The following is a 13,059-nucleotide window of genomic DNA, read 5'->3' as shown; positions in this document are numbered from 1 at the left end:
ATTGTCTACTTGGACATTGCTCATTAGTAGGACTGGTGTTTAAAATTTGATATAATAATGACAGTTAGTTCAGAAAAAACAAAAATTTTTTTATTAAAATTCACCTGTAGTAGTAATTTTTTCTGTACACATATACATGTTTCGGGCTAACATGCCCTCAATAAATTTTAACTTACATTAAGTAGTAAGTAAGATGTTAAGTTAAAATTTATTGGTTGATATTGTAATCTTTCTTAAAAAAATCATTAATTTATTGTAATTTTGCTTTATACAGAAGAATGAATTTATGTAAATTGGTAATACTGTAAGGTCTCTTTTTATGTGGATTATTTTTATGCGATTTTGAAGTTGTGCGGTTTGTATTTCATCCAAAAATTTCTTGGACAAACATACATATAGGCTTGTTTAGGAAGCCCGCGTATAGACAGTCTCCAAAAATCGTGGAAGGCTCAAAGCTCACTCCATTTGTTCCACTGACATATAACATTTATGGATGTAAAGGACAGCTAGATCTACCTTAATTGCTTTAGTTCCTAGCAATTTTTGATATAAATGTACTTAAACATAAAAAATACTTAAAACTGAAAAAAAATGAAAGAAATGTGTTAATTTTGAAGAAAAAGCTTCAAAGTTTAACTTCCTTTGTCTCGCCCTTCTGTGAAATTTAATACCGATGAGTCATTGTTTACACATCTGGATGACCTTGAACACAGCTGGAGTTGGATTTCCCGGGGCATTCTTATAGACGTCGCGGGAGGACAAGGGTTTAAAGTAGGGTGAACACTAGCTGGCCGTACATTTTTAAATGTTTTTAAAAAATTTGGAGACTTAAAAAACATTCCAAAAATTAAAAAAAAATTTTCAAAAATGGTCTTAAGGACCGTGTTTTATGTAACGCTATGTGACCTTCCCGAGTTAACTCAGGCAAGGAACTAAAGGAGAAATTTTAATTAAATCTTCACATCCAGATGTCAGTGATTTGTTTTTAGCAATTTTTTGCAATTCGGGGATTCCCCTTGTATTACTTTTCAATAAAATAAACTGAATTAAGTTTGAATACAAGTTTATTTTAAGCTTTTATATGAATTTCTTTCAGACATTCGAAGTAATTTATTAAGCAGCCTATTTCTTTTAATTTCTGCAAACTTTTTTATGCGGTTTTAAGTTAATTTGGTTTTATGCGATTTTAGAAAATTACAGAATGTATCCCTACTTTTTCAAGGCAAGTAAAGTCTTTTTTTATGCGAATTTTTTATATGCGCTTTTCTGTAGAACGTATCCACCGCATAAAACGAGACCTTACAGTAGTTAATTTTGGAAATATAATCCATTTGTACAAGGTATTAGGATATGTTCTTACTGTAAGTTTTTTTAAAAAATGATTTTTACTGTCAGGTATTTATTATACACAATATCTTATTTATTTATTTAATTATTTTTAGTGGTTTGTAGTAATACTGCTGGTGAGGGGCATGTTAGCATGAAACACGTATATGTGTACAGAAAAAATTACTACTACAGGTGAATTTTAATAAAAAATTTTTGTTTTTTCTGAACTGTCATTATTGTATCAAATTTTAAACACCAGTATAAAGTCCTACTAATGAGCAATGTCCAAGTAGACAATTAAAAAATAAAACCTCATATATGTAATACACTTAAATTATGGCACTCTAAAATATATTTTTATGAACTTTGATGTCTTCATGACACCTTACTATTTAAATTATTTCTTAAGAAATGTAAAACTGATTTCTTAGCAGTCAAAAATTCTTTTATAAACTTTTTCAAAGTTCTTTAAACTTCATATTTGGATTCTAAATAGCATATTTAAAAACTGTTTGGAATTTGAATATGAGTACTAAGGAGTCTTGAAATGTTTAAAAATAAAATTCAAAAGTGGATTTTCATATAAAATTATAAATAGTAATATGTAACATTTGAAAATATCTTTATGCAAAATAAACAAGAAACATGCCAATAATTTCTTCAAGTATTTTTGTCAGAAATATTGTCTGATTTTAAGATTTACAATTATTTTTACATAATATACAGAACAAGAATTTTGAAATAAACATATTATTTTTCTATGTATTAGGTAAAATTAATTTTAAGTTTAATATTATAATTTAACATATCATATATAATAATAATAATAAATCATATAATAATTTACCAAAATGCTTGAAAATTTTTTTGACTTATTTCTTATCTATTTTACATATGTAACATCTGAAGAATAGTATTTCCATTTATCTCTAATGACACTTACAAGCATATTCGATACTTTGAAATCTGCATTAAATTTCAGCATATGAATATATTTTGATAATTTAATTTTTAATAACTTTAAAACTTTTAAACCTTACTGATGATCCATTTCTAGTCATAATTATACAATTTTTTAATAAACTCACTTCTTTAATAAATGAATTTTATAGTCTCCAACATAAACATAAGGTTGTAATCAGCTCTTTATGTTTGTATCAGACATTTCTTTAATAAATGCTGTTTTAAGAAGATAAATTTTCAAATCTATTTATATCTCTTAGGCTCAACCAAAAATGTTCATTGAGCTAAAAAATTGACCACAATGTGTTCAAACTTCTAAGATCCAGTCACAACACAAATTTTGTGTCATTGCACTTTCAAAAATGAATGCAATGTGTTTTGACATATTCAATAAGACCACAAAGTAAAATTCATGTTGATATTCTTTTAATAATCAACCAAAATTTTGCAATCTGGCAATGTAAAAATGCCACAATGAATAAAACAAGTTCATAGGAAGATATATAAATAAAATAAACATAAATTTCTCAAAGAATAATCAAGACAAAAGAAGACAAAATTCAATGAAATTACAAATCCAAACACAAATATGTATCTACAAAAGCCTTAAACAGCAAAATTTTCCATTTTATTTATAAGATATGTTTGGGGATGTTCTTTAGAATACATCTTCAGGACTCAATAACAATTATCCTAAATATTTTAATATTTTAAAGCCTAATAAGTACGTAAGGTTTAATTGAATGTTGAGCAATACATAAGTACTTACTGGGTTTTAAATTTGGGTTTTAGATTGATTGTGAATAAGTCCTGAAGATGAAAGATTTTGATAGAGGTGATTCCTTGAAAAAAGCTATAGTTTATTGATTTTTAAATATAAATAATTTGAAAAATAGAGCTGGAACAAGAATTTCAGTTTCAAATTTAGCAATACTATCCAAGATATATATATATATAAATTAAAATTTTAGACAGATTATTATTTACTATAAGTATTAATAAAAATATAAAATATAATAGCTCTTACTATATTGCATATGTTAATTAACTAAAAATCCAAAGCAAAGATGATAAAATATCATTAATTTAATAAAAAGGAACGAATTACACTTTTATAAATAAATGTTTTAGATGCAAAAAGACTTTTTGATGCAGAAATCAATTTTTATTTTTGATTTTATTTTTAAGATGAAGTTTACTTCATTTTTCTGAATTATCTTTCATGCAGCATGTTTAAAAATACCAAAACTTCATATAAATTTATAGAATATAATGCAAAATTGAAACATTTCTATATATTTGTCAGACTTACTAGCAACCCTGCAAAAAACATTTATGTTTTAATAGAAGAAATAACTAAAAATACAGAGAATATTTTGATATCATTTGTGACAATGAATTGAGATTACTCAATACAACTTAACAACTATTCTTTTTGTATTTTTAATTATTTCCTCTATTAAAGCATAATTTTTACTTGTATTTGCCAGATCTTTTGTGTAAAAGTCAAAATGACATTTTTAAAGTTCAAAATCAAAACTATATATTGAAATATTGCCAATTGGATAGCTGTAGTATTATTTGTCAAAAAAATTTACTGTAAATTTTAAAATAGCTTAATAATAATTATAAACTTTAAATTAAATCATAACTGGAAAAGAATATACATCAATATCAATTAATTTTAATAAACTTTGATTAAAATTTTTATATAATTTTCTTCAATATTTACTTAAATTTATAGAAAAATTGATAAACTTATCCAGTTATGTGAATAACAACAATATATTAAATAAAAATTTTAATGAGAAAAAATATTTTAATTTGTTTTATAATCAGAAAAGTAAAAACTAATTCCTCAATAGGATGAGTCAAAGGACATCTGTTTACATCTTAGTGAGAGTTAAAATAAAAAATGTAAAGACTTCTTACCAGTTGAAGGACACTGTCAATGGCTCGGTTATATTTATCACATAATGTCTTCATGCTCTCAAAACTGATTTGTGAAAATAATCTTACATTATTATACAATATTTTAAATAATATAAAATACTTTACTACTAAAATTGATATAAAATATTTCTTAATTTATTATTCAGAACTTTATTACAAAAAAAAAATAATTAATTTTGATTATTATAAATGCAAAGACAATATAAGAACTATAGAAATGAATATTATTTCTACAGCTTTATATCACTTTTAAAATAATAAAAAGAAAAATAATGTTTGAATTAAGTGAATTTATGATTACTAATAATGAATGACATGTTAAAATAATAAGATTTAAGTTCAAATTGTATGATAGGATGCTCTTGAAAAGTTTACAACTTCACCCAGATGCAAGAGAGCAAAAGCCACACTATGAGATTGATAGAGAAAAGCCATTGCTAAAACTCATGCACTGTAAGAGTCCATTATATTCATTACTTTGCTCAATTCAACAATTTGAATTCAATTTGATAACTGCAACAAGACTAGATGGAATTCAGCAACACTAAGAAGTATGTGGTCATTAAGTTTATGTTCTTGCAGAGGAAGAAATAGAACTGTTGTAAAAATTTCAGATGTAACAGAACAAAAGTGGAATGCTAAAGCATGATAAGAAAGATGTATTGGAGATTATAGTAGATTCACTCAGAGATGCTGGCAACTCAGAGGAACAAGATTTGCTTTCAATCAGAAGATCATCAGGACTGTAGATAGCTGACTTGTCAACCAACTCAAGAAATTTTTTTCTTTTTAGGGGTTAAAAAAGTTGAAGAACTTTATAATAAGTCTGTGTAGAGTTTAAAGGTGATTATGTTGAATAAAATACATTTAGTTTATCAAATTTCTCTTTCCTTCTAGGAAAGTCACAAACTTTTCAGCACCTCCTGTATATATATGTATATATAAACATACACACAGTATCTCAAAAAATATGTATACTTTAATGAATAATATATCATAAATTTTTAGTTTACTTGGGAAAATATCACTGAAATAGTTCATTATTTATGTGTTTTGTTACAATATAAAGAATATGTAATAAATCTTGGAATATATGACATTATTTCAAGTTTTCAAATTCATCATTCATGCATGATATAATTGCAATAACATTATTATATGCTTTAAATTAAGTAATTAATTAATGAAGTACTTATATATTACAATTTAAGTCCAAATGTTTTAAAAAATTTATATTTTTTTTCAACTTCAAAGACAACTTCTCCATAGCAACGAATACAGTGCCATAGTCTTGTTAAGTGTTCATTGCTATGAAGAAGTTATCTTTGAAGGTGAAAATGTATAATCATCCAACTATCAGCCAAATTAATTGGACTATTGAGATGCTTATAGAAAATGTATAAATTTCTGAAAATATCTGAGCTTTAATTAATGAATAACTTAATATAATAACTAAGTGCTCCAATAAAATATAATATAATTAATGTCAAACTGTAATTAACATAATAAAACAAACAATATATAATAAATACCTTTAGCAGTGGATAACAGTTTTGAGAATCATTAGTGTTGCCAGATCCTATGTTTTACTATAAGCTTTACATTTTTTCATTTATTTTACTATTTGTTTTCAATTTGCCCACACATGTTCTTCCTGTTTTTCTTTCTTTGATGAGAATTATATTTTAAATATCCTAGTAAATATAGTTGAAAATTGGTTGCAAACACAACCATTAGATGATGCTGTAACTATTCAACAACTGTTGGTAACAATCTTTTTCACTAATGCATAATTTTGTTGACAAAATCTGCCTTTTGAGGAAAGCCTGGCAACCCTAGGAAACATAAATGCTTTTAACCCAGTTCATGTGTCGTCTTCAGGTATAATAGAACAAAAGAGGTATGATAAGAAAGATGTATTGGAGTGCAAAATCTGTAATAAAACTATTACCAACATGTGCTTAAACAGCAGGAACAATACTCCCTCTCCTGCTTGGCAGTTTCTCCTTTATGACATCAGAGGATAATGCAAAAGATTCTCTCTTTCCTCTTGGTACATATCCTAATCCATCTTATAACACATCAGCATTCATCTTCTTACCCAAAGATGAAATATTCATGTTCTCCAAACTGTTATCACTTTTAAAGGTATACTGTTAGTTTATAAAGTACTGTTGTCTATGCATTGTTGATATTTTTGAGTAAATGTTATAGAAATGTTTACCAAGAAGTATGTTAAGATTATTGTTTACATCTCTACTTGCTCACCTTAATTCTACATGTAAATATTGCAGTTTTCATATTAAAAATAAAAATTATTTGAATTTGAATTAGTGAATTATGTATACATTTTTTTTTGAGATATTCTGCGAGATATTTTCCCTTTTGTGAAAATTATATTTTCAATAAAAAAATAATTTAAATTAGTGATTATTTAAAAAATAATACATTTGTTTTAAATAATCATATTTTCAAAGTAAATATGATTAGTAACATAATTTATTGAAAAAAATTTTAATGTCCTAAAACAGGGATGGGCAATATGTAATGACCATATTTAAAACTTTTGAACTGACACAAGCTGTACACAAGAGAAAAAAGAAAAGAAAATATGGGTAAATCACAATTATTTATTCATGTATAATGATAAATTAATGTAAGTATACTTAATATGACTTCTGGAACTAATGTGAATGTAATATATCCGAAATACTCGGTTGAATATTAGTCACTGCTAGTTTTAAATTAGTTTTGATGTGAGTCTGTTAGCCAATTTCTTGTTTTAGTTTTTTACTAAATCCAATGCAGAAAAAATTGTTCCTCTATGTAAATTGTAGAAAGTAATGATAGAATTTTTGCTGCATACTTCCTTAAGGTGAGAAATTGATATATTTATTAATATTTTGTATGACGTGGGCCATACAAAATATTAATGTGGACTGTGGATTGCCCATCCCTGTCCTAAAAGATGTAACAGTTTGATTATTTTGATTCTATTTTTAAATTTATAATAATTTATTAAACAATAACATATTTGATTTTCTATTGTATTTTTAAACTACTTTAATTGTAATTATTATTGTTTAAATACACTTGTTATTTATACACAATTATTTCAACATATGATATATAAACTCACTAATTCATATACTTTAAACTGAGTTAAAGAAAAATTAGACCAATTATATCTTAAACAATTGTTTAAAATTTCAGAAAATTAAATCCAAAGGAATTTAAGTAATCATAATTAATGAATATATAATCTTAAAGATAATCCAGTAAAGTTTCAAACTTCAGCATTGGATTATGTAAATAAAAAACTAAAATATTGAGAATATGAGTATTTCTGTCATTTTATTTATGCTTCTTCAGGCACAAAGTAAAAGAATCAAACAGAATTCAAACCAACAGATTCCAGAGTAGAACAATATCTAAATGTTATACTTCTTTCACAGAAGAAAACTTAAAAAGTAATAAACAAAAGATCTTTTTTTAAAATCTGAAATAGTATGCTTTCTCTGCAGAAGAAAAACTTGAAATTTGGGATTATTATTATCCTATATTATACCAGTGCCCAATGCAATGCCAGATTAACATCAAGGCATAACTAAAACAAACTATTCATGCATATACAGTATCTATATTCACAACCGTATGACATGTCCAGCATGGTAGTCCTCTACAATGTGATGCATGTGCTGCAGTGAAGTTCCAATGTTATCAGATCCTTGTAGCATGAAATTCACACAAGAAAGAACCATAGGTATAATAGACACTTCATGCATTCTACAGAGACTTTGCATATGAGTTCATAATACATGCCAATTCCTTCAGTGTAAGTATGTACCCTGTATGCTGTTTGGAATTACCATGTCCATGATGTAGATTGTAGATGATCCTACACAGTCTGTCAATGAATGCAAAATCCAGTCCATTATGATAGACTGTCCTACCTGTGACTATGTCAGGACCACAGCATATTTTGTATATATTGCCCTCCCTAACTGTCTGAGATGTACATCTGTGACATGGTTCCTAGTTGTACAACAGTCTGTGTTGATGCACAAACCCCCAATGTATTATATTTGCCACTTGGCTATATCAATTTAAACAGTTAAGCCAGATGCACACATGCAGCGTGGCAAGGAAAAGCGGTGTCGCAAACACATCTTTGCCGCGCGGCAACACAAGCACACAAGCAGCAATCTGCTTACATTTCGGCACATGCATTCAGTATTCAAGATGGCAAATGATACCGATATTGTCACTATACACGTGTTTACAAATTTTGTTTTGTACGGCTTGCTTTATTTAGTTAGAAGATTTTGTCGAAGATTCAAATGAAGAATTTGGATTAGAGATATTTTCTTGGATCGATAAAGAACTGGTGTACAAAATATGCTTATTCCTCAATAAAGAATACTATTTCGAGTAAGATTCGGTTGTTTTGTTCTTTGGATTAAATTATATATGATTATATGTGTAGAATTTGTGTTAAATTTATTATCTTTTCCTCTTTACTCTGATGTTAGTTATCTTGGTTAACTGCGTCAAACTTTCCGCCATTAAAACACTACGTAATTGTATTTTCTCATGAGACTACCAGACAAACAATAGGCTGATAGAAACCCGTCTTGGTGGCGGTCGCCGCAAAAGATAGAATTCAACCAACTTTTGTAGCATGAGAAAAGCGGAACAAAATCAACTTCTGTGGTAAGAAAAAGTGACGTCATTCTGCTGCTTTTCCTTGCTGTGCCGCATGTGTGCATCCGACTTTAGCCTGTGTAGCCTACAGTACAGCCCAATGTGATGTGCCTCACAGTCCTTCAAATGATGTGGCACCTCCCACAAGCATTATCTATGAGGACTGTGCTCCTCAGAATATGCTTTCTGTAGCTTTTTACATTTATGACTTGGTCTTGTATAGCAATCATTTATTACTACTTATATACAAACACATGAGAAATATGGAATGTTCTATATCTTAAAATAAAATAGTGTCATTTATCAAGTAATATTCCAATTTTGAATATTATCAAATTTACGCTAGATTGAAAACATGATGCAGGATTATAAAATATGCCAAAAACATTTGTGTTCTTAATAAGTGTTTGCTGAAAATGAAGGATGTGTTTAGATTTTCATATTACTATTTTTTTTGTTCTTCCAAATATTGTTCTGCTCTAAAATCTAGTTGCTTGAATTCCACATGATTTTCTTATTTGTGCTTAAAAAAGCCATGAAAAAATTGGGCATATTTTCAAATTTTTAGTTTTTTTTTTTATTTCTGCATCTAACATTAAATTTGTACACTTATAAATTTTCTTTATATCAATATTAGTAGCCAGGTTTCATCATGGTTTAAGAAAAAAGCAATAACTTTTCTTTTTGTTTTCATAGTCATTAACTACAAATAAAGATTTTGAATATAATATAATATTTACATTTACTTGCTATAAATTTTAAAATTAAAAATGATATATATTAATTATTTCATTTGCTATTATTACATATCAAAATATTAAAAAAATTTATATCTGAAAATCATTCACAACAGTAATACTCTAAGAATACCAAATTTGTGAATAAGCTTTCGTTCACAATTCATTGGTATATTCAACATAGCATATACATAGCTTTATTTCAACACATGATATATAAACTCACTAATTCAAATACTTTAAACTGGGTTAAAGAAAAATTAGACCAATTATATCTTAAATCCAATTTTTTATACGTTCAGTCAATTTGGATTTTTATTTATTGAATAATTTATTCTTGCTTTTTCTAATATATCATTTAGTTCATTTGTCTCCTTTCTCTCCTAGGCATTTGTCATGTTTTTCAAGTGTATTTTCTTAATTATCTTCTATAATTCATCTTACAAATATAATTTATCCTATGCATAAAATTGTTTTGGGTAAGTACAATAAAAAATCTCAATCCTAGTAGTGAACCTGTTGATGTATCTTGTTCCTATTATCTTAGAGATACATTTTATATTTGGTAAATATATAGAAGAATGGTATCTATGCTTTATAATATCATCATCTCACATTCAGATTTTAAATATAGAAGTCAAAAACTTCCTAAGATAAAAATATTTTTAATAAATATCTCTGTTATAGAATTATCAAAAATTATTTATTAGAACATTTAAAATGTAAATTAAATTTTCATCTTTACTAATTTCCTTTTCAACGAGAGAATTTTAAGGCTCTAATATCCAAGTATTGAAAAAATCAAATATTCTAACTTCTTTATTATAGTTTTACTTTAATAAAAGTGAAAAAGTCAGACATTATTTTTTATTTTTTTAATTGTTTTTATAATTCATATTTGATGCCATTATATGTTAAAACGTTTTCTGAATAAATGCTGATTCTTAAATATATATATTTCATATCATGTGTAAAGAATAACAAATCCAGATGTCTCTGTTCTAGTTAAGAGAACACCTACTAATGTAATTGAATACTGAGTAAATTACCAACAAACATAATATTTTGTCACTGTTTTAATATATGCTTATTAAGTTAGTAGATATTTAGATTAATTGTGATAGAACAATTATTATTGAATTTTGCTTTTCTTTAATGAATTATCTGCTATGAAGTGATAGCTAAAAAAAAATGGGTTCTGAAATATGGCTCTCTTACTATTTCAAAATATTAAATTATACAAAAAAGAAATATTCAATTATTAAAATAACACTTAATAAAATTACTATTTTTCTAGCATATGCCATCTATTACAGTAATTTTAAAACTTTGCTATTACATCATATATATTGATAACATATAAAATTTTCATTGCATCAAAAATCTCTATTTTTATTTATGCAGCATTATATATAAGTATTAAATGTAATAGACAATAGAATTTCAAACACTATCCTAAAATATTAAGCCTTATCTGTATAACATCCAGTTATCACAATATATATATATATATATATATTGTATGCATTTGTTATATATATATAACAAATATCTCTCCTATGCATTTGTTATCTTCTATAATTCATATTACAAATGTAATGTAATTTATCTTATGAATTTAATTGTTTTTGGTATGTTTTGTTTAAACTGAAGTACAATAAAAAATCTCATATTTAATAAATCATAACGTTTTCAACATAATACCATAGGCCTTCTGTTTGATAATGCTGGTCCCATCCAAACACCTGCCACATGTTAGGATTGCTTTTATCCCTAAGCACTTAAGCAAGGAGGAATTCATTGACGCAGTTATGGTCAAAATGAGGAAAGACAGACAAGGTTAAACTACAATGAGTTTGGTAAACAATTTCTACCTAGATTCACTTTAAAGAGGAAGAAATCAGGTATGGTGGCCTGGCTGACCGACACTTCACCTTCCCTAAGTAAGATCATGCTTGGGTTGAGGCGCATCAATATGGAGTGTTCCAATACCCTGTTGAGGACCATTCTTCAGTATTCCAGTGATTCAAATGCTGTAAGTTTGGACATCTCAGCAGTCATTGTAAGCAGTCTAAAGAAACCTGCATGGGCAACTATAGTATAAGGAATGCCCTAATAGACAGGACACTCCTGTATGTACTACTTGCAACTCTAGTAAAGAGGGGGAAAGGAACACACAATGCCTTCAACAAGAAATGAATGTCCTACAAAAGAAGAAGGTCTCAATCAACAGGACTGACTATGTGGAGTGTGGCGAATGCCACCCTTCACATCTCAACCATCGTGAAAAACAAGCAACGAACCCTGGGTGGTATGAGTCATCACTTCCTGGAACAAGTTCGAACTCACCCAGTAAGACTGTTTGCTGTTGTTCTTTTGTTAGCTGTATCGTCAAGACATGTACCATATAGCGAGAAGGACAATAAACTCAGTTTTGTTACGATCTTGTCTCATTTGTTTTTATTGAGTGCAGTGATGAAAAGTAAAACAATAATAGTAGAACCACTACAGGAGCAATCTTAACCACATCAAGATTCTGCAGATTAATCTGTAATGGTTAATGAGTGCAGTAGTACAGCATATAATTGATGCTAACTGTATCATGTAGGTATGATATGTTTATGTAAAACAAATTAGGCCCATGTATAGTAATGTCTAACAATTTATGTATTATACAGTAGACCCACCTATAAAACAGGTTCCTATAATTATGATTCCTATAAGACAGCAAAAAAATTGCGACGGTATCCATAAAAAACTCCAATAATTACATAAAACGTCATCGGGCAGCCGAACTACTTTCCGCGCCGTCAAGCGCCACGCTACGGAGAGATTACTATCGTCTGTACAGTATTATATATAAATTAGGTACTGTACATATAATTATATATTAATTATATATAAATTAGGTACTGTATATATAATTATATATTAACTTAATTTATTGTAACTTTATTATAATTATATATATACTTTCCGCCGTCCAGCGCCACGCTACGGAGAGTTTAGGCGAGTAAGTTGAGTTTACTATCGTCTGTACAGTATGTAAATTAGGTACCGTAAGTCTAATACAGCACTGTAATTTTATACATTTCTTGTGAAAGAAACATTTCTTATCCAACAGCGATAAAAATTATTTATATTAATGATGTCTCCAAAGTTCAGCGAAGTTTTCGCAGAAAAATAACATCAGAAATCACGGCTGCAGTTTGCTGAGCTGTTCCGCGACGAAAACAAGCTTGAGCAACGGCGATGTCGAATGGTGCACACTTGGTAAGTAATCCTACAATTTTTTGTTTATAGTGTAGTTTATACGGATTATTTCCAAAAAAAATATACTTATTTTGGAAATGTTGAGTCAGATTAGTCTAGA

At 27.5% G+C, this 13,059-nt stretch overlaps 1 protein-coding gene across 1 annotated transcript in view; it reads right to left on the bottom strand.

Annotated features, from left to right (window-relative positions):
- Positions 1-13,059, bottom strand: part of LOC111639298 (histone-lysine N-methyltransferase, H3 lysine-79 specific-like) — a gene marked incomplete at its 3' end in the record, with an annotated part of 92,899 nt that overhangs the window by 30,255 nt on the left and 49,585 nt on the right. Inside the window, exon 4 of the mRNA XM_023385146.1 lies at positions 4,225-4,288. Coding sequence (XP_023240914.1) covers positions 4,225-4,288 — 64 coding nt within the window. The remainder of the gene's footprint in view (positions 1-4,224; positions 4,289-13,059) is intronic.

The sequence above is a fragment of the Centruroides sculpturatus genome, unplaced genomic scaffold (assembly GCF_000671375.1).
Source record: "Centruroides sculpturatus isolate CEXI.00-Female unplaced genomic scaffold, Cexi_2.0 scaffold1269, whole genome shotgun sequence".
NCBI lineage: Eukaryota > Metazoa > Arthropoda > Arachnida > Scorpiones > Buthidae > Centruroides > Centruroides sculpturatus.
Note: the sequence above shows the minus strand (reverse complement) of the source record. Positions and strands in the feature narration are given on the sequence as shown.